Source organism: Anser cygnoides, chromosome 23 (assembly GCF_040182565.1).
Source record: "Anser cygnoides isolate HZ-2024a breed goose chromosome 23, Taihu_goose_T2T_genome, whole genome shotgun sequence".
NCBI classification, from domain to species: Eukaryota; Metazoa; Chordata; class Aves; order Anseriformes; family Anatidae; genus Anser; species Anser cygnoides.
The window spans coordinates 2,757,743-2,784,479 of NC_089895.1; the positions used below are offsets into that span (position 1 = coordinate 2,757,743).

The 26,737-nt window shown below is 37.7% G+C and overlaps 2 protein-coding genes across 2 annotated transcripts; both read right to left on the reverse strand.

Annotated features, from left to right (window-relative positions):
• Nucleotides 1–564: 564 nt before the first annotated feature.
• On the reverse strand, nt 565–13,512 carry LOC106040189 (arylacetamide deacetylase-like 4). The gene is made up of 4 exons (XM_013187887.3): nt 9,041–13,512; nt 4,558–4,774; nt 3,745–3,808; nt 565–2,708 (listed from the first exon to the last, which is right to left on the reverse strand). Exons 1-4 carry the CDS (start codon nt 9,194–9,196, stop codon nt 1,931–1,933), a joined length of 1,215 nt encoding a protein of 404 aa, XP_013043341.3. The 5' UTR covers nt 9,197–13,512; the 3' UTR covers nt 565–1,930.
• A 1,618-nt stretch (nt 13,513–15,130) lies between these two features.
• LOC106040180 (arylacetamide deacetylase-like 4) lies at nt 15,131–25,353 on the reverse strand. Its single transcript, XM_013187873.3, has 4 exons — nt 24,752–25,353; nt 20,038–20,254; nt 18,622–18,685; nt 15,131–17,005 (listed from the first exon to the last, which is right to left on the reverse strand). The coding sequence occupies exons 1-4, from the start codon at nt 25,115–25,117 to the stop codon at nt 16,234–16,236; spliced, it is 1,419 nt and encodes a 472-aa protein (XP_013043327.3). The 5' UTR covers nt 25,118–25,353; the 3' UTR covers nt 15,131–16,233.
• Between the last annotated feature and the right edge of the window lie 1,384 nt (nt 25,354–26,737).

Below are 26,737 nucleotides of genomic sequence, written 5' to 3' on the forward strand. Positions count from 1 at the left end.
CATTCAGATTGTTCTAGTAGGCTTTATTTTCCAGTATGCTGAATATAAATAACAGAGCCATGCTGAGTATAGCAGAACATCCTTCCATTGTTTGTAAGGTATCTTATTCCACCTGAAGACTTCCCGTACATAATTGTCTGCAGCATTCTTTGCTTTTGATTATAGTTTAAATAAGCCAGTAGTGGGCAGAAGATGTATGCAATAATGTCAGATAAAGAGCTTATTATTTTTAAATTATAGAGCTAGAAATTTCTCTGACAAGAACAAAAGAAGTTCATAGTGTGGGCAGTGTTTCAGGTATTCATTTAATCAAAGATAGTCAGAAGTTTTGACTGTAAGTGAAATTACATCCTACCCATGCTTCCATTTCTGCATGGAAATGCAGTATGTCTCCAACATACTGAAGAATTCATGATATTAGTGTCTAGTAGCATGAGAAATTATTGTAAAGCAGGATATAAGAGTATAATAAAAACAGAGAGGAAACAATTATAGTGTGAAACATTCACCTCAGGAGAACAATGTCATTAAAATGTTTACTGACATCTCTTGGCAATACTCACATTTCTAATATCAAAATATGAAATAAATAGAATGCAACAAGTATATTTAAATCACAATGACATTTTTATTCGAGGATGTCTTCCATCTCAGATATTCATTATCAATTACGAATCCTTAACACAGATCTAAGTTAAATGCCAAATCCTATGTGCAAACTGTTTTTTATCAAAATGCATGTAAAATGTAGATATAAAATATTTTATGTAATTATTTGTGTTGATTATACATCAAGGAATATCAACTTTTATATGTGGAAATAGATAGAACTTTGTCATGAAAAACATTTAAGATTTTAAATAAGTATACTCTGATTGGAAATGTGTTTAGTCCTGTTTGCTAGTTGTTTTTTTTAAACTCTCATAGTTTACCATCATTTCTAATCACAGGCAATAAATTCATTCTCCTCTTATCTTCATGTATTTATATAATTCTAAGTGATTTTACTAACAGCCAGGAATGTTAGGGTTAGTATTTCAGCAAAATGTCTCAGGTATTTATAGACATTGAAAAGATCCCTCTGAGCTTCCTTTTCTCCAGGCTGAACGGTCCCAGCTCTCTCACAGGAGAGGTGCTGTAGTCCCTTGCTCATCGTGGTGGTCCCGCATTGGATTCTTTCCAGTATGTCTAGGTCTTTCTCATACTGGGGGTCCCAGAACAGGAGTATGGTTGCAGGGTTGAAACTTCTTTCTTTTACGTCTATGCTCACATCTTTTCTGCTACATTAACCTCTCTTCAAGGCTGTCTCAAACTCAGCTTTCATAAGATAAATATCTCGATAAAACATGGACCATGCTTGCTGTATATTGCAGTTTATATATTATTATTCGAACTTTATTAAGCCAAGCTTCAGGGGAAGGTTTAGGTTGGATATTAGGAGAACTTTCTTTACTAAAAGGATTGTGCGGCATTGGAATGGCATGCCAAGAGAAGTGGTTGAGTCACCATCCCTGGAGGTCTTCAAGAAACGTGTGGATTTAGAACTTAGTAACATGGTTTAGTGGTAGAATTTAGTACTAGGTTAAAGGTTGGACTAGATGACCTTAGAGGTCTTTTCCAACCTGAATGATTCTATTAATCTTTGATGCATTGTGAAACACTTGCCATGGGGGCCAGATCTTTTACGGGTAAAACAGAAAACTCTGAAGGAGATAGTAGAAGAAAGATAAATTCATCTGATTTTGCATACCGTAAGTAAAAATGAAGAGAAAGCCATCACCAAATCAATTTCTTGGATAAAAAGGACAATAAATCCAATGCCGAAATTTCAAGAGATGATTTAAGAAAAGGAAAATCGAAGGTGTTTTTGAAAAATCTTTGCAAGCAGTGAGCAATAGGAATCAGGAAAGGGAATGAAAGAAACAGAGTTTTACATCAACCTTAGAAATTTTGTTATCTTTTCCAGGCCTTTGAGTCCAGATTTGAATGATGTAATCTTACCATAAAGTGCTAAGAATATTGTTCCATGGAATCCCTCTTGCAGATGGCACAAGGTCACTTTTACACCATGATCCTCTAATCGTTTCTTGTACAGCAGTCCATCATCTCTAAGTACATCATATTCGCAGGTCAGAATGAAAGTCTCAGGAAGCTGAGCAATAACACTATCTTCAGATAGCAGTGGTGAAAAAACAGGCTCAAGAAGAGCCTTGACCAATGTATAGACTTGTTCTGAGAACGGTTGTTCTGTACTTGGTGTGTAGCCTCTTGTTTTAAACTCATGAGGGATGTTATCAGGACTCAGCCATTTCTGATACTTCAGTCTCAGTTCTTCTGAAACATGACAGCCTTGAAGCACATTGTTTACGGCAGACAAGTCTGTATTGAGATACTTCAAACCAAGAGAGACGGTTCGTTCCTTTAACAAAACGGGAATGCCCTCATTCTGCTGATAGGAAGGCAAATTAAAGTCTGCACCCTGGAGAAAAGGATATATTAGGATTTGTGCTCTCAGCTTTGGGACATCTCTTCTGTTTACCAGTGCTTGGGCAACAGCAGCAGTGAGTGTACCTCCACTGCTATCTCCACAGACAATAATGCGAGAAGGGTCTACTCCATAATCTTGTGCTGTCCTCATAAAATGTATGGTGGCAGTGAGACAATCCTCAAATTGAGTTGGATATGGGTACTCAGGAGCTAAGCGATACCTAAATAGGAATGAAAGTGTTTTAACATAGTCTTATCTAATGAATGGTCCCCTTGTTGTCCTTACATTCATGCTTTCATATATTTCATTCTGAAGAAAGGACAACTTTCTGAGATTATAATTACATCAACAGAATTGCTAATAATTACTGCTTATGCTGTCTTATTGCTACTATTGTTAATGTTTGAGGGGGGTCAGTGCATTCTTCTATCTTTGCAAAATATGTATTTAATTGCCTATCAGGTGACTCAGGGGACTGAGGGCACACACTGACTTTCTGTACAATTAGATGGCAAGCCACATATGTGTAAATTAATCTATCAGCAATTCTACTTAGAAATCAAAGTGAAAATTTCCAAACAAATGGTTAGACAACATGAGTGCAGAAAATGGATAATGAAAATACAAAAAGGTTTCAGCATTTTTCTGTAAGCTCAATTCTTTATAAACAGAATCAATAAGAGCTAATGATTCTCCAAGTGTTTTGGGATGTAAATAGTAATTAGTGCAATTTTAATAAAATTCCAAGACAACAACCATTTTTGTGAATTTTTAAAAGTTGATTCTTTTAAAAATATATTACAGCTCATCACAAAAAGATTTTAAATGGTCATCTCTGGTTGCAAGTTAAATGTGGACTGTGCACACAGTTTTTCAGAACAACTACTAAAATGAGTATTTAGTGGTCTGGGCAACTGTGCTATCAACAGAGGTAGTTACACTTCAAACACAATGCAGGCTTCAACTTACAGTGCTTTGTGTATGGCTTTAGGAAATAAAAACATCCTCATCTAATGGTAGCTACAAATTATAAAACTGCTATAATGGAAATTTGGAAATAAGTAAGTGGGGATTAGTTGGCTAGTTCTTTCTAAGGGTAATTAGTGCTGGTGTAATGCATGTGATCATTAAATACAAATACTCAATGCAGATTGCTAGGAACTTGGCTTGCAGCGACTAAAGCATTAAAGAATTATAAACCTGGAAAGGAGACACGAATGGCTGTCACGTTGTGTGTTTGGATCGGCTCCACTTACCCAACAGACACAACCACTGAGTTGGTTTTCCTAGCAAAGTAGCGGCATGTTCTTTCATAGGCCTCTATAAAAACAAAACATTTCAATGGAGTTGTAACTTGTTTTAAAAATAAGTCAGATGAAAATATTCTGCAGTTTTTAATCTCTGTTTTGTGATTAAGCTACACCGTAAATCTCCTATTGTTGGTATGATCTAATCTGGGCATTCCTCATAGTTTCATTGCATCTGTGGGAATCTTCTTGCCAATAAGAAACCTGGAATTTTTGCCATTCATTGTTTCATTCTCCTCACTGAAATGTTAACAGAAAGCACCACTGCTGCTACTGCCAAAGTGGCATTGAAGATGAGAAGTTATTAAAAGAAGGAAAAAAAGCAGCCAAATCTAGTGTATTATTTTTTCTTTTTCAGGAGACACCATCTAATCTCTAAATACAAATTATATTTTTTCCTTGTAGACAGTTCCATTGTAAATGCACAACAGTATACATACATATACACAAGCTTGCACATATATGTGAGCGTGAACTGAGTTCTTGGAAAAAAATAAAATTCTTAGAAATTTTCAACTTTTCTCATAAGTATGAGGGAGAAGACAATAAATGATCGAAGAAGTTCTAGATACATGATTTGTAGAAAGATCATTTAACTTGATGCCTGCTGCATGTAAGTAAAATTACTCTGCTATCCTGACATGATTTTTTTTATTTATAATGCTTTACCTACTACCTCTTCTTGTCTTTTAAGAAATACAGTGTCAGATCAGTAACTGCATAGTATTTGTAGATACAACTCATATTATTTACATTACTTACGAATGCTTCCAAGCCGTCCAACTCCGCCATGAAAATAAAGTATTCCTCTTCTTTGTCCAGTGGTTGACATTTTTGGCTGGTACATTCTTACTTTAACCTTTTCAAATCTTAAGTCTTTGATAAAAAGATGTTTATCTTTTGGTGGCGGTATCCCATCCATCATAATCCTGAGGAAATGGACTTCTGAAGTGATACCAATTTTTTCTATTAATGTTGCCTGTTAGTAAAGGAAAAGAAACCACAAATTAATACAAATTTCCATCTTACCTGGAGAATGAGCACAAAAGCTTAAATTTCCATGGTCAGTTCAAACTTTGTCTCCTGATGGTTCTGGCAATGAAGTGGCCAGTTACGATGATGTGGATACACCTTCATTGTAATGCAAACCCTGCGAAAATCTGTAACTCAGCAGTAGATTTGAAAGGAATGGATGAATTTGTCTTCTGTAGCTGCCTGAGAAGAATCTTCTGCGTTGTGTCCATGCGTCTCCAGAAGCAAAGACTTCCTGTGGGCAAATCTGGCTGTAAGTCACTTTCACAGTATCACTGTAACTGGTTCGTTAATACCATCATACATCTCTGGCAAAAATGTTATCAGTAGTATCTAGCAGAACACAGAGTTAGTTTTGGTAATAATTTCTGAATTATATTAGAAAGTTTAGATGTTGGCATGGTGTTTTTCATCTGAACTCATTCTGCAGTGGTGAAATCCTGGCTTAGATTATATCAGTGGAAGAACACTCAAGCTATTAGCAGTAGATAGAGGGGGCAAATACTTCCTTTCACTAGGTGTTTAAGTAGCCCTGTGCTTGAACAAAAGAAGGAGAGAGCAGTTACAGCATTTTAAAATTTCTCCTTGTGTGGCTAATACTTTGGTTTCCCAAACTCCCACAGCTTTTTAACGTGCAGAACATTTTTCTGTAGCATCTACCACAGCTGGCCTCCCCAACAAGAATAATTTTGAACCTTAGCTCAATATTCACATAGCTCAGTGATTCGTACTTAAACATTCAAGGCTGAAGATTGGAGTCAGTCTGAGCTAGTCTACGTTGCGTCTGGATGGCTTTAAGCTGTTTTGGTTGCAGTCTGATCTAGTCTATGATGAAAAATACGAGGCAGTATCACTCATTTCCGCTCTATTTGGATCAAATGTTGTACTTTTTGTCTTCTCTAATGAGTAATATCATCTGTTGTGTTGCCATTGTTCATACATATGTGTTTCAAAATCCAATTATATATACAAAGGTATATACTGCATGTATCTTAAAATCCCATAGTGAGAGTCTTGTGTTTTTCACCTCACATTTCACAGACCTCATGTAGTTTAATAATGTGGTCCTGTTAAATATGGCAGAAAGCCCATTTTATGCCATTTGAAGAGCTGATCCCATCTACAAGAAGGATCATTTTGTAGCCTAGCTTTAGTCTCATACTGGTTCCTTCTACAGATCTCCTCTATGATGTCCATGGGAAAATAATTTTTATTTCTTTAATTCTCCAATTCCCTCCTGTATTTTTCTTCCTTCCTTACAGTAATACTTTTGTAACGGTTAAGGTTACTCCTGTAATTAGCTATACTGTTTGTGTATATCATAGGCACCATCTTTGTCTTGGAAATACGAAACAAAAGTAGGAATCCTTATCAGCTGCTGTGTGTAGTGTTGGAAGTGTGACATTTCATTTTCGTTAAATATGTAATAGTTTTCCTACAGATTGGCATTTATTTATACCGTTCTTAGTCACTTCACTGTTAGTTGTGAATATCTGCTGTGGAGTACCTGCAAAAAATTGCAGTTATGAAGGACATCGGTAATTAGTATCATCACACATAATCTTCATAGTTATTTCTGGTAATATGCAAATGAAATTTTAACCTGGTGGTGTTTTAAATTGCACAGTTCCCATGAATGGAAGTTCAGCAGGAATCAACAAGTTTGCATTTTTGCTTTTTCTGATTCAAATCCATTCTTCAGTCTGTATGCTCCCTCCAAATGCAGTACTGGGTTTTCACCTAAAGTTTCTGAAAAGAAGTCATCACTTACATGTCAGCTGCAAGACCAGGCTATGTGTACTTAAAGGTATGTTTAGAATGTATCAAGACTAGTCATCACCAGTTTGTTACCAGAAATCCCGCTTTCGGGATCTTCATGTTCATAAAGCTTGGTTAATCATAGGTGATTAGCCAAGTTGGCCAAACGTGATGTACATTTTGGCTCTCGCAAAGAAATGCAACTGGTTAGCAGTATAATTTGTAAACCAGTAGTTGCACAGGTTGGATGTGGATTGATTAAGGATCTTCTAAAATGATAGCTGACATGACAGCTTGAAAAGAAAGACTTATGGGTAGCATGAGACAGCCAAAGGACAGGACTGGAGAGCTGCGACCTCCTTTGAAGCGTTGTCTAGCTCGGCCTCTGCAGTCAGTGCAAGCGCAGCAGTGTCTGCCCACCAATTGTCATTCACAGTGAAATGCTGAAAAACTGATCCCACTGACAGCTGGCATGGAGGTTTCCATGCACCAGGAGAAAAGCTGTGTGAGAGGCAGAGAGGAACCTGAGTTAGATTACAAAGGAGAATCCAGATACGTGTTCAAGCAGAGGGCTGAGGCCTGCAGCAACATGCACGTAGCAACTGGTGCCAGCGGGAGGGCCGTGCTGGCTGTGCTAACCCTGGTGTGAGTCCTTTGTTCTCTTTACACAGGTACAGGGGCCTGCCATCTGCACCCAATTTCTGCCAGCCCTTCTGCCTAAATCATTACTAGGATAAATGGGGTCCAGGAAGCTTACAGAGCTATTAACACAGTGCATAGCATAATTTAATCAGCCCCTCGATCATTGCAGGTCCGTTTCCGAGGAAGGACAGGTTTTAGCCCTTTGACTAGTGTTTAGCTTTACTGATCTGTCCATTTTTCTTCTTACAGACCAAATACTAAGTGAAAAAATAAAGGATGGGTAGATTTTTCTATGAAGAATTTTTATAGAATCATAGAATGGTTTGGGTTGGAAGGGACCTTAAAGATCACCTGGTTCCAACCCCCTGCCATGGGCAGGGACACTTCTCACTATACCAGGTTGCAAAAAGCCCCATCCAACCTGGCCTTCCTCGAACACTTACGGGGATGGGGCATTCACAGCTCCGTGGGGCAACCTTATTAAGACATAGCTCTTTTTATATAAGTATATCCTCTTAGGTGAATGCAAACACTTCTTCATAAAATTTATTAGGTTGCACATAGCTGCTTCAAACTGATTTGTCTCCAGTGACTTCACATGCATCTTTTGTCTCAACTGAACACTAGGTCTGTCCTAGTAAACTTTTGTTTTCCCTGCAGTTTTGACCTCATGGGTTGCCATCCCTTGAAAGGATTTGGCTACTTTGGCATAACTAATCTGCCTGACAGCAGACTCAAAATTTCCTTGCATTTATACTTCGCTTTAATCATACATTAATATCCTTATCCTTCTGCTTCTTTGAGGTGATGTGGTACAATGCTTTTCCTTGGCCTCTCACTGGCCAGCAGATTATAAGTTGAGAACTACATTAGTCACCAGTGAGCTTCTAAATTCTGCAGTTTGGCCTCTTATATATGAATTACACAAAGATAAAACTTTGTCTGATGGATAAAGAGTATTCATACACTGTTTTTGAAAATGCGGAGGTCCACACATAGTACAGTGTATGTAAGAAAACTTAATTTGACTTACTATCCCATTTTATTTCATGGCTTTACTATCATAGCAGCGTTCAGAGCTGGGTGAGGTGTTCTCAAGGGACATAATGAGTCACGTCCTCAGAAGCTTACTGACTTCAAAAAAAAACTTAATAAGCATTGTAGTAGGGAGAGGGAGGAAAAAATAATAACATTAGAACATGGAATTGCAGTGAAATGTCGTGCACAACACAAAGAAACTGAAGCTTTTTTTTGTGTAATTTAAAATGCTAAAAGAAAAGCTTGATTTAGCAATCACAAAAGTGTTTTTTAAATGTGTGCTAACTCAAAAAAAGGAAGTCATATAGACATGCTGATCTCGAATGTGGCAGCTGTCTGTCAGATGGCTCAGAAGTAGAGCAATACATTTGTAGCAGAGAGCTGAGATCACGTAGGGCATTTAGTTACTCTTTCCCTAAATAAGCACTGTGTTACACAGAGCAAAGTTCCACATAGAACATGTGGTAGCTCCTCACATTTTCCAGCACTGCATGAGGCAACAGGATTAAAAAGCTAAAATTTACTCAATCAGAAAAAATGGGATATTAGACTGTCCACAGAATTTTATTTTTCTATATTGTTACCTTTAGTGTATAGCAAGCAATGGAGTCATCTTGCACCCAGCTGAGCTGAAGGTATTTGCAGTGGTACCAAATAAATCGAGCTGTGTATTTGCAGTATATTTAAACATTTGTACTAAATAAAAATCACCAATCCCTTATCCCTCTATCAGAAATTAAATTAAAAAGTCCAGCTTTAAGCAAAGTTTACTTACCAGACCAAACCCGAAGTTCATGATATAATGAAAAGCGTAAAGCTTTTTGCGCTGACTCATTCCAGGCGGGATTTTTGCCTTGGGGTGTTCATAATAGAAAGACATTGCCACAAAAACCGTCAAAACAACAAGAAAAAGCGTGAAGAGAAGTTCCATCTTGCTGTATTGTTAGGAGTCAAATGGAAGAAGCAGCTGTGACCTCCTTCCCCCTCTGACTTTGGAAATATTTCTGAAGGTAAAGGCGCAGGTTTAGCAATTCTCTTCATATCCCATCATCCAGCTCTTAAAAATCCCAATAGGAAAATGAAAGCATGTGGCAATCAAACCATACAATTAAATAGATAGTAACAATTAGTCACAAGGGAGGCTTACATAAGCAGTTTTTCATATTTACAGCTTACATGTTTTGATTCTGTGCACATCACTGTAGAACCAGTGCTTGCCATATCTGTAGCATCAGCATTACAAGACAAAAACTTGTTATGTCTCTGCCTGTTGCTTGAATACAGTCAAGCCTGTGTCTTTTCTGAGTTCCTGTGGAACAGGATTTCTTAGCCATCGCCTTCAGAGCTGTTCAGTTTCTTGATTTCTTGTGCCCCCATGCCTTACTTTTTCAGACTTCTAGTGAAATCTAAGTTTCAGCATTGTGAACGTCTCTCTTCAGCTTTTATTTGGTGCCTGTCATATAAATTGTTTGTGTAGCTATACAAATAGACATACACCTCTGGTGAAAATGTATGCATTTACCCTATCCCTGATCCTTTAGCTTAGAATGGAGTCTTTTCAAAGCAAGGATGGTGTTTTGTTTTGTTTTGTTTTTTTATATAGCACTGTTATCATTTGGTTTTGAGAGCATTCAAATATGCTTGCATTATTGCTAAAATAATAATAGTGGAACAGCTGACAAACAAGCCAAAAGAAAAAAAAATTACAGCTGTTAAAAACAGCACGTCCAGAAGCATCTCCAGTGATAATATTTAACCCTGTGAGTGTCTAACAGCGTCCTCTATGAAGGATATAGGGGTGGTTATATAACTCCCAGTAAGAGTATTATCAGATGTGGATCTGCTCTGCTGAAGTCAACAGAGTTAGGCTGATTTTTATTAACTTCGGATTCAAGACTTGCAGTAGAGAGTGATCTCAAATTATGTATGACAGTTTTGTGTGAAGAGGTATATTATACGTAACTGCACATTATGTGTAGCACTTAGAAAAATTATTTCTGATAGGTATTACAGGCAATTCCTAAGTACATGAAAGTCATCTCAAGACAGATACAAGCATCATTAGGGACTTTCAGTTTTCAGGTGAGATTATGTTCCCTAACATTTCTCATTCACAGAGGGCAAGTAAAATATTTATCTGGTACTCAGATTCAACCAAAGCACTGAAATATATCTTACAGGGGTTTTAGATGGTGACTAGTCTCTGTGCGTTTTGCAGGGGTGAATATCACAGTAATTTAGCATTAGAGTTTGTGAACTGTGCAACAAACAAAAGGAAACTCATTCCCAACAACTCCCTTTGTGGCTGTCTTGGCTCCAGCTCAAACCAGAATTGCTCTTTGGGATGCAGCTTGATAAATTGATTGATAGATTGACTGATTTTGTACACGGTCATGCAATTACATCTTTGAATCTAACATAACTAGAAGCAGCTGCAGTCTGAATTGTCAGTTGTTTGCATCTTGCTTATTCCTCGTTCATATGTTCTCTCCAGCAGGTGAAAGCCTGTGCCAGCTGTTTTCTTTGGTTGTTTTGGTGGTGGTGTTTTTTCAGCAGCCTCTTGGTTGAGCCTTAGAGTACTGCAGTCTCTGTCTTCTCACAAAAGTATTGCTTACAGATATCATTTCAGGTAGAAATATAATTGCAGCTGATGAAAACTGGACATGAACTTGATGGTTTCAGGACTGGTAGCAATGACTAGACATCAGCAGCCTGCTCTTTTCTGTGTATTCCATGTGCCTTCCTCTGGAAATAACATGCTTGTATTCTTCAGTACACAAATCATTAGTTTCAAGATTTAACCTGAAACAAACAAAAATCTGTAATGCAAGGCTTTTTCAGTGCATATGATGTCACCTTTGTGAACAGTATCCCTTTACCAGTCTGTTCAAACTGTGAAGGCAACAGGTTCTCACTATGGAAAGTATCAGTATGGGTAAAATGAGTGCTTTTTTTTCTTTTTCTTTTTCTTTTTTCTTTTTCTTTTTCTTTTCCCTTCAGAAAGAGAGTACAATGGATAGGCTGACCTTGAGATGTAGATTAAAATGAAACTTAAACTCAGAGAACCCCAAAGCTTTAGAATGCACAATCTATCAATCTATGACCTGCATAGGAAAAAAGACCTTATGCTTAATTCCTGGCTTCAGAAACTGTTTAGTAATTGTTTAGAATAAACAAGAAGGAAGTTAATTTTAGAGTGTGGAGATTCACTCTCTGAGAAGAAGCTTAATGCCATGTTCTGCTTCATCTGCCCAAACTGTTTGTTCATGTTATCCAACATCACTTTGGCAACTTTCATATCCCAACATCCCATTCCCTATCTCTCCCTTGCCAGAAGGTTGTTTACATGCTTTGTACAAAATCTAATTCCTTTTTGTTTATTCTTTCATGCAGCGCTTGTGTCAGCCAGCTCGGTAAGGGATATTGATGAGAGGCACATTGCCTGTAGCCTGGAGATTGGGATGCTCTCTTGGGAAATGGAAGGAGAAAATTCAAACCTATCACGACTGAGGTGCATATCAGCTTTCTCACAGCTCAGACGAGCATTAGGAAATAGCATTGCACAAAGTGTGGTTGCAGCTCCCTTCTGTAGCATCTAATAATGAAAGTAATTATTCAGCTTTGTTCTGAATTTCATGCTGTCCCAAGGACTTAGGTGTGGTCTAAGTATGCCTATCAGATTCAGCCCCTCTGGCAACCTCAGCAGTCTTCTGACACCTGTGACAGAACATTTGTTCTAAGGTTCTTACCACCTAGTGATCAGCTGTTTTCAAATCTTTTTGGTGCCACTTTACGGAGAGCTGGTAAGTCTTGGACTCTTATGGACACGTTAAGTAGGTCCGGACATCACAGCACCCCACCAACATCCTGTCATCACTGCTAGAGCCTCCATGTAAAAACTCTTCTAGAATCTGGATATCAGCAGTAAAAGAAACAAACTAGTTGGTTCATGAAGTAAGAAATTAGTTTTCTTTGGGCATTGCATGTACATGGAGTAACATTTAACATTTTATTAGCACAAACATCAGGAATTTGTAAGCATCAGTCCCAGGATGGGAAATAACCTTTTCAACTAAATAATCTTTCCAAATATACGTTCTCTCTCTCTAGCTTCTGCCTTTTTTACCTTGTCTCTCACTCCTGTAGGAGAGACCAGAGGAATTTGTCCCTGAGGCCAAAATCCCATTTTCTCCTGCCTCGGGATCTTCCTTTCTTACTGATTTCAAGTGCAGAGCTAAATGCCAGTGCCTGAATCATTCTTGTCAACATTGTCAACATCCTTAAGCTTTTACTCTGTTGTGTCTGCACATGCTAGGGGAGACTGAGCCAGCTGGAACAGACATGAAATCTTCCCTTCACGTAGTCTTCAGATGGTCACAAGATCTCTCTGCCTGTTTCTTAATCACAGTGCTGCTGAGGTGACCTGCCAAGGCTCAGGCACACCAGATGCCGATGGACACCTCTGTCCAGGTGCTGGGAGAGGGCTCCTTAGAGAAGGTGCTGCTGGACCCAAGAAGCTCATGTGAAGTCCTGCATAGCAGGAGTGCCATCTGGTGCTGAAAGTTGAACTTGAAAGCTGAACTCCCCCAGTCGAATCCTCACCAGCACACACTTCGTGCTGTAAGCTTGCATGAAAAGTACTGACAAACTCTGTTAATGGCTTGTTTTATGCAGTGACTTGTTTTGTGCCTGCTTGTGACTATTTATTTGCATGCGTAATTCCTTGGGGAAAAGGCATTTGTGTGCATAATTCCATAGGCACATTGCAAGTCTGTGATTTAAGAACTTGACTGTAGCTCATTGAACATGCAAACAGCAAGAGGGACATGCTGTTAGAAAGTGCTTGAGTGAAGAGGAGAGTAAAAATTATGTTGTGTCTTTCCCTAGAAGATAGGAAAATATGTAAATGAGTGATAATTTTGAAAGCTAATTCCACACTTAGGAAATTATAAAATGGTTTACATGAACAAGTTCATATGAACATATGAAATGTTTATATGAACAAGCATTCTATATCAAAAATGTGAGACACATAGCAGATCTATAATTATTTAAATCAGAGGACAGGAAGTTCCATGGAGACAATTAGATCTTGCTACTTCTAAATTTCAGAAAATATTGGAGTCATTATTAAAAAAGGAACACGCTGTTTCTGTACTTGCTGTTCCCTGCTTACCCATCTGCACTACCATGGTTATAACCCTCAATACAGATTAAAATGCGTGTGTTAAAAAGAGCTAATAATACTGCAGACATTATAAAGATAAATTGATTAACATTTGTAGTAAATTAAGACCTACAGATAATGGACCGTGGCAAAACCTTAGTAGTAGATCAGTGCAGAATTTGGAGAGTGGGCCATAAATGATACCTAAGTCCAGACACTGAATAATGAAAATAAAGTTGGTATGGATTGCTGAACTGGCTAGGAGTATAACACTCAGGGCAATGAATGAGATGTATGTAAAATGGTATGTGATCATCTCATAACATGTTACATACAAGGTGGAATTGAATTGTATGGACATCGTTAGTTCTGGCACTTCCCATATTGTCTGTGCTGGCAAAGTTCTGCAGAGTGTTCAGGACAACAAAAGCAACACTGATGACCAAGCAGAGAAGTGGATTTCAAAATGGGGAGGGCTACACAGGGAATGGCACTCAGCCTTCTGTCCCTGAACGCCTCTGCTCTGCTGGTCACCAGTACGGCATGGGGAAAGAGGCTGTATTTAAGGGAGCCCATCATTTAGGTGCAAGGAGGGTGAAACAGTTCACAGAAGATTTTGCTCAGTACAATCACTGCTTGGAAGGTGGGGAAGCGGCAGAGGAAGAATTTTGGAGTACTATATATAGGCATATTTGGGTGGTTTTGCCAACAGCCACAAAGATGTTTATGTGATATTTACCAGTGGCAAATTATCTATCTATCTATCTATCTATCTATCTATCTATCTATCTATCTATCTATCTGTCTATTGCAAAAGTTAATTATCAGTTGTGCAGTGGTTTCAAAATAGTAGGTGGATGAAGAGGATTAAGAATGTTACAGGGTAATGCAATAGGCTGTGCTTGTTGTTAGTCAATTCCTTTGTTTGGAAACTTTGGGGGAGATGCAGATGTGCAGTATTGTCAAGGCCTTTGGACTTTTTTCTGTTCAGTTTAGTTACAAAATTCTCTCCCATCAGACAGGAGGGACTTTGATTCCAGAAATTTTAAAACGCACCAGTGGGAATCATCAAAAGAACAGGTACTGAAGATGCAGTATGTGTGATAAACTGATCCTGAATAAAGATAAGTCTGATGACTCACAGGTTTGACTGAAGTTCATGAAGACATACCCAAACTGACTTTAAGTGAGCCTGCTCATGTGCAGATAACAATACTGCTGTGGCAGAACAGACTTTGATGTGGATTAACTGCTCAAATACTATCCAGCTTTTCACATCTCCTTTAGAGCAGTTATTGACTCACTGCTGCTCTTGCTCATGCTACCAACATGTAAGCTGGTAAGCCAACTTTCATCTTGAGGTCAGAAACCAAAATGAATTGCCAATTTCATATCAGGTTGTATCACCGAAACAAATCCTGTAAACCTCAGTCAGTGGAACATTGTGAGCTTTATCATGTTATTTACTCCTGGAAGAATTTCTTTGCTCCAAGAGTAAATTGCTAGTACCTGAAATAGGAAAAATGAAACTAAATTTCTCTGGTGTCAACACAGCGTAAAGAATCATCATTTCATTTTACTGAGGGACTGGAGAACAAGAATTCACAAGTTAAACACTGGTTGCTCCAGAGATCTGTAACTGCTAACATGTCACCACATTTAATTAATATGGTGAAGAATTTAACCCTACATTTTCTTCCTACTCAGAGTTCAGCTGGCAGAGAATGAAGATAACATACTAACCTCTTTCCACACTTGCATGTGTGTTTTACAGCTATTACAAGTGCTAGGTGATGGCATAACGATGATGAAATATTTTACAGTTCTTAGGCATTGCAAGGCCAGCTGTTTTGACATGCAGTTATTCAGGCATCTGCCTTTACAAATGTGGGTCTGTCTTAATGTAACCACTGACCTGTGATTTTTTTTCTAATGTGTTTTGAACCTTAACAGAAACAGTTCAAGCAGCTTTGGTGCTGTTTTTATATTTTTCTCCAAATTCTCAGTAAATAAGTTGATTGTTACAAAATGGCAAGAAGCACTGGGTGTCTCTCTCTTCCCTGAATAAAACCAAGTGCCTCTCAGAAAGGAACTTTATAGAAAATGGTTTAGAGGACATTCAGTTTTGCTTGTGAGGTTTTCCCTTACTTCTTCTGTGTTGCCAGTCTCAGATACTTACAGGTAACGGTCTCATTTCTACAGCTCTCATTTCCATACCTCCCTTCTGTGCCACCCATTTCACTTTAAAGTCAGATTTGTAAGCAGAACCCAATTACCCCTTTCAGATTTTACAACCAAGCCCAAACCGATGGTTTGCCTATGTACGTAGACTGATGATTACTGCTCATCTCAGGAACAGTGAAAGTATCTTTACTCTCCAGAAGCTTTGGGGAAGCATTTTATCTGTGCTCTCATACTGATTTTGTGTGTGTTATGTGGGTATATGTATGCATATTTATGATTATTCATATGTTGCAAGCCGTAAAATGTATTTTGCTATATAAACGGTGAGGTTTTATTCTTTGACATGAGAACAAAAATTCTTACAACAGAATAAGAGAACATCAAAACAAGGATATCAATTAAAGGGTTAAAAAAAAGGAAGGTTAAAGATGCATGTTCCCAAGTTACATGTTGCCAAATAATAGCAACTGAAATTCAGAATTCAGCAGACCATGCTATCATAACTTATTATTTCTTGATGAGATTCTAATTTCTTGCCTAGATATCCAATAGCTACTAAATGGTTAACTGAAATACACTCAGTCTGCACACTAGGTCACCGTCTTCAAGAATACATTTTAAAAGCCTTTTATAAAGTTTACAGCGTGATCCACTATTTTACTTGAGGACGGAAAGGAGAAAATACTGTAACCAAAAAACCCTATTGTACCATGGAAGCCTTCTTCAATGTGGTACCAGGTCACTTTTACATCATTGTCCTCTAAGCGTTTCTTGTACAGCAATCCATCATCCCTGAGCACATCATGTTCACAGGTAATTATACAAGCCTCGGGTAGTCGGCAAATAACAGCATCCTCTGCTAACAGCGGCGAAAATCTTGTCTCAAACAGTTCTTTAGTTTCTTCATGGACCTGAGGAACACATGAAGTGGGTATTGGTGGCTCATAACCCTGTTTGAATTTCTCTGGGATAAGATCTGGATTTATCCATTTTCTGTATTTCAAATTCATACTCGCAGGGACATGAGAACCTGCCAAAAGAGCTTCCTTCATGGAGCAATCCTTATTCAGGTACTTCAGAATACAATGGACTGTACGTTCCCGAGACAATAAGGCAGTGGAGGCATTTTTCTGGTGAGATGGCAGATTAAAGTTCAAGGCCTGGAGAAATGGATAGATCATGACCTGGGCACGTATCTTCGGGATGTCTGTTCTGTTTACTAGTTCTTGGCAAACATTAGCAGTAAAAGTGCCCCCTACACTATCCCCACATACGATAATCCGATCAGGATCCACACCGTAGTTTTCTGCAATCTTCAAAAAGTGAATGGTAGCAGTGAGACAGTCCAAATTCTGGGCTGGATACTTGCACTCAGGAGATAAACAATACCTGAAATGTACAAGACTGCAATTTCTACAAATATATATATTTGATAATTGCTTGAATGTCTCGACTTAAATGCGTTCATGGATTATATTTTTACAAAAACTTTCCAAAAGCAGTGTTACTGACTTAGTTTAAAATTTTACATACTGAAGCAAAACAGAACAGCTTCCCCTCCCATTTCTGTCAAAATTCACAGACTGTTGATCACTGAGGTTTGTTTTAGCATAATTTAAGAACACAGGGGCTTGAGTAGTGCAGTCCAATCACCCACAATATAGAAAACCACACATTTACTCATTTTCTGGTCAGCAGGGTAGTTTGCAGTTCTCTTGCTGGGACTGACTGCATGTATGTATGTATAGCTGCAAGTCAGTCCTGCTTGCCCAGAGAATCAACCAAGTTCTGGCTCCCAACGCTTTTATGCTGGGGCAATGATTATTATATTTTTATTATGTTAGTATATATTAGTACAGTATTGTATATTATTATTACACTTTAACATAATAATAGTAACTTAATAATATTATATTATAAGCAACCATACAGTAAATATACTGTGGTGACAAAGTAGCTTCCTGCGGACAATTATTTCATTTATTTTGTTAATTGAAACAAGTGGATTGCAGGAGAGTGATGTTAAAGTAACAGTCTCTTTGTTTAGTTCCTGACCAACATACTTGCATGTGATGCAAAAAGCTAGGCAGGCATAACAGCCCAGGCAAACACCCAGTCAGGTTAAAGGGAATGAAATATCGACCTCTCTTTTGAGAGCAAGATGCATTTTTAATAACCACGGTTCTTTATTCTCTGTAAGTGCAGTCTTAGGTCTTTCTGGAGAATATTAGGTTTAATAAGGAAAAGCTAAATACTACCGAGGCAGCGGTGCAGGCAATCTCTGTTAACCCTTCGCTGTTTGCTGAGGCACACTGCTTCTGCTTTTCTGTTTTTTCACTATTCTGCTAAACTAACTCAGTGGCTTCATAAAGTAAACATCCTAATAACTAGGGAATAAAAGGGTGTAGATATAATATTTCAGAGTCACTTTAACACACCATGACTCACTCACATATGGAATATACAATTCATGTTCAAAACCAATTTCTCCTAACTTAATAAAATTCTTTAGTAATGATTTTGTTTTCCACAGGAGAATTTGTTGAAAAATAAAAGTTTCTTCTTGCCATCAGCCATTTTCCATAAGCAGAATGCCTTTAAAAGGAAGCAGTGACCCATGTAGTTTTAAAAATATATTAAATTTTAGGCTTATTGTTTACTTTTTAAAATCATTCCTGAAGCCCCCTAAGCAATAGCATGAAATCAGGAAAGCAGTTTGTGATACATTATTATCAAACAAAGATGATGATTTCTGTGGTGATAACATAAAAATGTCTGTTCTGAAAACAGCTGCCAAACTGTTTGGGTTACTTTATAAACCCTTACCAGGTGTACCTTGTCATTTCATGGCACGTGCTTGCTCACACATATTGACAATGTAAGGATGGACAATACTAGAGCTCACTTCCTTTTCTTCTGTGCAAAGAAAATTAAGGCTTGTTCAGAGGTGGGGAAGCACAAGACCTCTCCAGCTCAGGGAGCAGCACTGGGGGCAGCTCACTTACCCAACAGACACGACCACGGAATCAGATTTTCTGGCTATGTACCGGCATACTCTTTCGTGGCTTCCTGCAGAACAAATGTTGTTAATGGAATTAATAGCTTTGAATACTTGAAGCAATATCCTCCCTTCTTTTCTTATGACATATTGCCATGATTGAGTTACACAGAGCTAAGCAATTAATGGTCTTATTGAAGAGAGACGACATTTGGTACTGCATCCTCTGTGTGGGCCCCTTGCCTATTTAGTGAGCTACTCCAATTTTCTCTAGGATAAAATAGTCTAGACTTTTAATCCTCAGAACACACTGTAACAGTCATATATTTAGGGAGACTGTTGATCTGTAAGGAAAACAAGGATTTATTATTATTTGTTATTAAATGAAATTTCTTAGAGTGATTGTAAGGGATAAAGTACCTTGAGATCCTCATAAAAGACTATTACATTATTTCAAATTAATTGTGGGAGAGTCTGAGACTGACTTAGTCATGTCATATCGTTTTGCTGTGGAAATGCTAATTGTATTACTGTAGCTAAGTCTAAATAAATTCTATATTCGATGCAGAGATTTGACTATTTGCTGAAGAATGAAAGTTGCAGCTGGTATGCCTCCAAAGAAATCAGTATATTTCTGTGTGGCTAATTCAGGCAGAAATCCAAAGCATCCAGATTATGTTATATTAAAATGTCTAATTATAAAATTATCCCATAGTAAGGCTATGGGCAGAAATATGCCTGTTACAATGTATTTAAAGATACACTGGGTTTTTCATCAGCCTTAATTCTATCTTTGCTACATTTAGAAGATTTGGTTTACAGGTGTTGTTCAACAATGTGTTCTACCTTAAATCACAGAATCCTAACACCTTTAAATATGGGTGTATGTCTGCTGCCTGTAGAAACAGTATTTTTTAGGACTTGTCAATTACGTATTTGCAATTATCTGCTTTCTCTAATAAATTAAACTGAAAAAAGACAACCTAACTAAAGTCCATGCAGCATGGGCACATATTTAAAAAAGGCTGCTGTAGGCCACTGAATTACAATGAGTGCTGTTTATAGACAAACCAATAAACATCCTGCAGGTAGAGATCAATGGGAGGAATGCAGGAACTAACAACTTCTGTTAAGTTTTCAGACCAAAAAGAATTTGTTTATTTAGCAACACCACTTACTATAAGGAAGATATATGCCATAAAGAGGGTGATATCCTATAAAGAATAATTTGGATATTAAATAAAGACAGATTAAAGAGTTTAAAAAGTAAAAACAAACATTAAATGCTTTCAGTCTCTCAGTTGCCAAAACTAAGCCTCAGTCATTTGGGTTCAGGAGAATTTATAAATATATATATAGTTAACAACCATAAATATTTTAAAAAATAATTAGAAAAATCACATTTTCTGTTTCAGTTCCTTACTTATGCCTCCGTACATCCCGCATCCTCCATGGAAGAAGATGACTCCTCTCCGTTTGCTTGCAGATGGTAATCTTGTGAGGTAAATCCTCACTGGCACTCCATCAAAATGCAGATCCTTTATGAAGAGCTTTGAATCCCTGGATGCCGGCAGTCCACCAAAAATCAACCTTATAAGTATGTGCTCCTTAAAGATACCCAAACTTTCTGAGTTCTTTGCCTAGGTATAACAGGAAAAAGTCAGTAGAGGAACAGGAGAAATCAGTATAAGAAATCTAAGTCTTTCCACTCTGTAGGGGCCACAAAAGGCCACAAGTTACCTTTTCTATGTTGTGTTTTGGTTATCTGCTATTTTCCAAATTTATTGGTTATTTATTGGTTATTATTATTATTATTATTAAACCAAATTTATTGGTTATTTGCTACTTTGCTTCCACAAATAACTCTAGTGGCTTTGTGATTGCACTTGTGAAAGTGGAAATGTATATCTTCACGATCTGAGATACCATTATTTCTGGAGGAATGTTGCAATACTTGTTCCAGGAAATATATAAATACCTTCTTATATCTGTGATCTGGTTTTATCACATGTAACATCAAGAATTTGCTTAGGTATGCAATTTAGCTGTCATGAGGCCTGAGGCTCCTTTTCTAGTCCATGAAGAGAAAGAGGCATTTCTAGAGGACAATTCCAATTTCAGCTGCATTAAGTCACGCTCTGGAAATGTCTGTTTGTCTCCGCTGATTATAAAGGGAGACTATCTACTTCAGATGACTCAGTTGAAGTCTTTAAGGTTAGGTGAGATGAAAATGTCCCTAGCATGATGTCAGATGCAGTAACTTACCGGTCTTGGGTCATCTCCATGCCACAGGGACAGTGACAACAAGGTTTAAGAAAATCAGTAGTGCCTATCACAGAACCACAGAATGGTCAAGGTTGGAATGGACCTCTGGAGAAATCTGGTCCAAACCCCCTGCCAAGCAGGGTCATGTTGCACAGGATGGCATCCAGGTGGGTTTTGAATATCTCCAGAGAAGGAGATTCCACAGCCTCTCTGGACAACCTGTTCCAGTGTTCTGTCACCCTCACAGTAAAGAAGTGCTTTCTCAGTAAAGTGCTGCTGGCCTAAATGAAGAACCTGGTGAGAAGGATTCTGAATCTGATCTGCTTCTCCATCAGTAAAACCATTGCCTATATCAAGATCCCACAGGTATTTAGGAAATGGCACTTCAGCCAGTTTCTTAAATTTCTCAGGGAAAACTGATACTCTGAAGACAGGGTAGGTTTGTTGAATGTGTCACAGCATTTTCTTATCCAAAGCTGTTCAATTGCCAATAATTGAGATAGCCTGAAGATCATCATGCTGGAACCCTCCTTCGTTTTGAATACAGGTTGCAAGTGATGCATTTCCTGCTAGGAACATTTCTTTCCCTATTAAACGGTGACTTAATTGCCATTACAGACTATTACAATTCATCCTTCTGGAATGATAGTAATCATAACAAGTAATTTGCAAATGGTATTTTCCTCTTCTGAGCAACAGAAGTATACATGTACATGCTGTATCAATGCCTCATAAATTAATAGCCAGCTATGCTATTGTAGATTGGTCTTTCTGATCTCATGTAGCTGTGCTTTAACTCGGATTTGCTCTGTCTTGGAGAGAATTCAAATATTGGCCTTAAATAGCAATTTTGCTGCATGAGAATGCGAAAATAAGACAAAGATGCAGAATTTTCTTAGGTGCGTGAGCTCAGCTATCACATACATATGAAGCCAAAACTTATGTGGTTCAAGTGTGTTGCAACACACAGTTCCTCACCAAGGCATTTTTTCAAACAATTCTTTCTTTTTTTAAGTTGAGTGAGGAGCAATAAAAGAAGCCATCATGAGCCATGGAAGAGAAAGAAAATTATCTGAAAACAAAAATGGAAACCCAGAGATGATCTGGAATTTTTTGATAACACTGTGTGCCACCACTGCCAACAGTGCTTGTGTTGTTTTAAGTCCCAGTTCCCATAGACAAATTGGATAGATATAGTTCTTGCCTTACAGTTGAAAATGCACGTTTTTAGGTATCCTGGAGAAGGCAGAAGATCAATATAAGAGTCAAGGTAATCCTGGCAGAAACCACGGGGTCAATATAACCTTCCCCAAAGTGCAATTTTCAAAAATTCTAGTGACTCGTAAGTCAGTGTTTTTGTTGAAGTGATGATTTTGGAATGACTGAAGTTAATAGAATTGCTGTATTGTGTTTATTTAATCTCATCTGTATTTTCTAACATGCCTGTTTTTTTAAAGAGCCCTCAGATGACAGATAATAATATATATGATAAACTTGGTATCAGAACATACTATAGTGGTATCAGAATATACTTGGTATCAGAATATAACAAATATCCTTTTTCCATTCCTTATCTTAGGAACTCTTGGCATCATAGAGGCATCTTCAGTTTCAGGGAAGAAAATGTCATGAAGGAGAATGGGGAATTTGGTATGTGTTCTATCAAAAAACTTCTTCTTAATCAATAATTACAAAATACTTCAGAACCAATAACAATAAACGAAAAAAAATGAAAGGGATAACTACTCCTAGACAGATCTGATTGGCATTAGTAGATGAAACGTATTGTATAAGCCAGGTTCTAAAAAGTGTATATGTGTAAGAAAAAGAGGACCCAGATCAGCATGTCAGTGTACCTATACTTGTGAAATAGGGTCTTTCTTTGAAAAACTGTTTGCTGGAATGCCTAAATTCTGGCACAGACTTGCTTTTTACATGGGAGATCATATGGTGACCAGATTTTTACTTTAAAAGTAATTATGAAATCACATACGAAATAGCAAAGACCACTCCATTTGAGTTTCATGGATTTATAGACTACATTTGACAGTCTGTCTGTCTCAGTCACTTTGAAGTGTTATGATTTGCCAATTAAAATGGTTATCAAAGCTTTATATCACAGTAAAATATGCACAGTCTAAATGCATATCTGTAGAAATGGATTAAAACAAAAGCTAGGATAAGAACTAGTAGGCTTTCTCTCATCTTTTCTGTTTGAGATTGTCATTGATTTCCGCAAGACAGAGCATGTGCATAGATGCAGCAGGAGCATCATATGTATAACTGTGCTCTAGAAGATACATGTTCAACTGGTTATGCAGGTTTTCTAAGAGATATCCCAAATAAGTGGAAGTAAAGAGCAGAAGACTGTCCTGTGTCAGAAAAAAAGAGGTCTTTGCTGCAACATACATGATAGGGAGTACAAACAGATAAGTCACTGGCACAAGAGGAGCTCCATTCATAAGAACGAAGAGGGTATGTTCATTGCACATGTGTAATGCACAGAGCATCATACGCTTTGTAAGAAACCTGTGAAGTCCTCACTATGAGGAGGACTACTCCTCCGTGTATAAAAATAAGCCTAGAAATTCACCAGAAGTAGATGTATAAAGGCTTTTGACAACAAAGGGCTCAAGAAAATTAAATTCAGTGCATAGCAAATGTGGGAATGCATCTTTAAAACTATCCAGAAAAGGAAGTTGAAAATTCTGGAACATTATAAATGGAGATAGAATATGTACTGTTGCAGAACAACCACTTAGAGGCTGTAGAAGTAGCATCAGTAAAAAGAATCATCTGAAATTATCTTTTCATCAAACCAAGTATAGAAACATAGAGGACCTAATAACATACAGTCATTTTATTATATTAAGTTTATATATATAGCTTAACATGAAGAGCAGCCTTAGATATGTAAGGACAGCAACTCTTCTTTCATGCCAGACAATGCAGAAGGGTACATGGGTTGTAGGCCACTGGAGAATGAGGGACCTGATTTTTTGAATGCTACTCTGTGAGTTTAAGCAACCCATTTAAGTCTTTAATTGATTATAGTGCCCCAAAAGACTTTTCAGGATATGGGCCTTAGTCACTGTGTTCAACACATACAAGTAGGGGATTAGAGAACACCTCTGCTTGAGATGAGCCCCATACAAACATGAATGAAATCATTCTGTGGTTTTCCTGCAGACTTTCTTTTGATGCAGTATATGCCAAACATGACAGGGCTTGGGCTGCTCTTGTCTGCTCCTGTTGTCTTCTTTGAAATTTTTTGGGGTAAGAGCTGTTTCTTACTCTGTTGGCAAAGTACATAGCACAGTGGGTCTAGTTTACAAGTACTTAAATAATAGGTAGTAACAGCTCTAACTGAGCCTGCTTTGTCCAGGAGGTTAGATTAGATGACCTCTGGAGGTCCCTTCCAACCTACATAATTCTATGATAATTCACCAAGACACAGTAATTCAGCCACTACAGAAATAAGAACATGATTAATGGGTAATAAAATTACTGCAGGTAGATTAATGTTTAAGAAATTACCTCAAATATATCAAAGTGCACTCAGATAAAGTGCAGCTATTATTGTTCAGCCATTCTGTCTTTCACAGGACTAGTCATTTCATTATAGAAGGCAATCAAGTTACAATTGCAGTGTAAACATGCAAATCTCAGTATTTAAAAGAGCTCACCTCATGAAGGCTGCTTTTATATACAGTATTAAAATACCAGATCAAATTTTGGCCTTTGCCTTTAAATCTGTGTTACCATATGGTTCCTATTACACACAGTTGCAATATTTAAATGCTACATTCATAGTTCTACTCAAATTTTTCCTTTCCTGAAAATCACAATATCATAGAGCATGATAAACTCACCAGAATTTCCACCAGAGTATAAAAGTAATGGTATAAGCTGAGCTTTGATGGCTGGTCAACTTCAGGAGGAATTTTTGCCTTGAAAGAATCATAAAAAGTTGCAATTAAAACCAGTAATATAAAGGCAAGTAGAATTCCTGCTATTAGTGCCAGAGCATAAAAGAATTCCATTTTTCTTTGGTGGGGATGATTTACTAGAGAACTCTTCGATATGATTCTGTCAATATTTATATGCTCCAGATTGACTCCACAGAGAAGTAATTTGCATACCAAAATTCCTCCGCCCTCCTCCTCCAAATCAGGCTGCCAGATGCTAGCAGTAGACAAACATCCGGCAATGACTGCTGTTACAACTTCGTTTAGCATGGCCGAAGTTAATGCCTACAATACTCACACTCACCATTTTATATATTCCAAAATTGTAGATGGACTTTATGTTTTATCTAGTTGAATTGTACTCTGGGGCCCGAAAAGCTGTGTGAGATTTTTTCCGAGTGTACTAGTCACTGTACTGAAAGAGACTATCTCTGCTTATGAATGCATGGAGGACTGGCAATGCTGAACTCCAGTTTGATCCTAAGGCTTTATGTTTAGTGCTGATCTATATTTATTTTACTTATTTTATGCAAGCTTGCTGAGGCAGACAGCTGGCCAGAACAGTTAGAACAGACATTGTGAAGCAGATCTAAAGGAATTTTGCTTTTAGAGGTGAGTACAGAGCTATCAGCTTTGGAAACTCCCTGAGCGTGCAGCAAGGGTCTGGGCTTACCAAAGGTCCAGTAATATGAGAGGGAAATGAGAAAGAAAATTTCACTTGGAGAGCTTCAGCTCTCTCTTTTCTGGTGCATTCTAAAGCAAAGATTTTGATGTCTTTAATGCACCAACAACAAACAACTTAATAGCTTGCTATTTTTTTTCCAAGACAACTCTACATTATCCTTTGCTCTAATTTAGGCTGTGATTAGACCGTATGGCTAGGCACGTGCTTGTGCATATAGAGGTGATGATAGCAAAGGAATGAATGACTAGGTACAGCTTCATGTACTTCCATGCACCATGTGACTGCACAAATATTTTTTGGGTAAAAGTAAAAAGCAAACCTGAGCTCAGCTTGACGCAATTAATAGAATCCATGCTTATCTCCGAAACACTCTGAAATATTCCTTTATCTCCAATAATCTCATAGATATTCCCTTTTAAAACCCTTATGAAAGCTTGTAATCATGGTTGCAGAAGAGAAGTACTCCTACTTATGAGCCATAAGATTTTGGGTTTGGCTAACAAACCTGTAGTGGTACAAGGTGAGTCATTTCTAGCTTTTCTTGTAACCATGAAAAAAGCAGATGAAATATATCTACTAAGAAAAAATCTCATTTATGCAAAATATGCCTCTACTTAGAGGAAATAGGGCTAAACTTTAATGTGGATTAGTCAGTAGACTGAAGCTGTGTGGAATGACAGCAGACAACCTGAGTCATAAGAGATAAACTACCAGATGATAAGAGTGAGCTGTCTGGATTCTTAAGAGAATAGATCTAATTGTTGTCTTCAGTGGAATTCAGCAAGCACAACTGATTCAATTATGTGGTTCAAAACCCTCAAAAAAGGTGTTAAGCATAAGAAATCCATGTAAGAAAGTTATATCATAGAACCCTCAGCTTAGCTCAGCAGGCCTGGAACATGATCACAGTATGCATCTTTTTCCATCTTTTCTGACTCACATTATTTGACTAAGCTGGGGAATCATTGATCCCTTCCACGACTGTGAGGTGCAGCACACTTAACTGAATCCCCCCATCTTCTTACCCATCAGACCTGTGGGGATATGGCAACTTTAATTATTAAAAAAAAAAAAAAAAGACAAACATAAACAAATGAAAAAACAAGGTTTTATTTATTTTCATACTTTTACTTCTGGGAAGGAACATATAGGTTGGGATTTAAAGATTTTAAGTAATCCATCCTGAAATGAATAGGTTTTAAGTT

What these genes read in the sequence shown, in the direction of transcription:
- LOC106040189 (XM_013187887.3), bottom strand. Translation starts at nt 9,196, where the DNA reads ATGGAACTTCTCTTCACGCTTTTTCTTGTTGTTTTGACGGTTTTTGTG. An exon ending in TGAACTTCGGGTTTGGTCTG is followed by an intron (nt 4,775 to 9,040) that starts GTAAGTAAACTT and finishes CTTTACTAACAG; the next exon opens with GCAACATTAATAGAAAAAAT. An exon ending in TCAGTGGTTGTGTCTGTTGG is followed by an intron (nt 2,709 to 3,744) that starts GTAAGTGGAGCC and finishes ATTCCTATTTAG; the next exon opens with GTATCGCTTAGCTCCTGAGT.
- LOC106040180 (XM_013187873.3), bottom strand. Translation starts at nt 25,117, where the DNA reads ATGCTAAACGAAGTTGTAACAGCAGTCATTGCCGGATGTTTGTCTACT. An exon ending in ATACTCTGGTGGAAATTCTG is followed by an intron (nt 20,255 to 24,751) that starts GTGAGTTTATCA and finishes TGTTATACCTAG; the next exon opens with GCAAAGAACTCAGAAAGTTT. An exon ending in TCCGTGGTCGTGTCTGTTGG is followed by an intron (nt 17,006 to 18,621) that starts GTAAGTGAGCTG and finishes TGTACATTTCAG; the next exon opens with GTATTGTTTATCTCCTGAGT.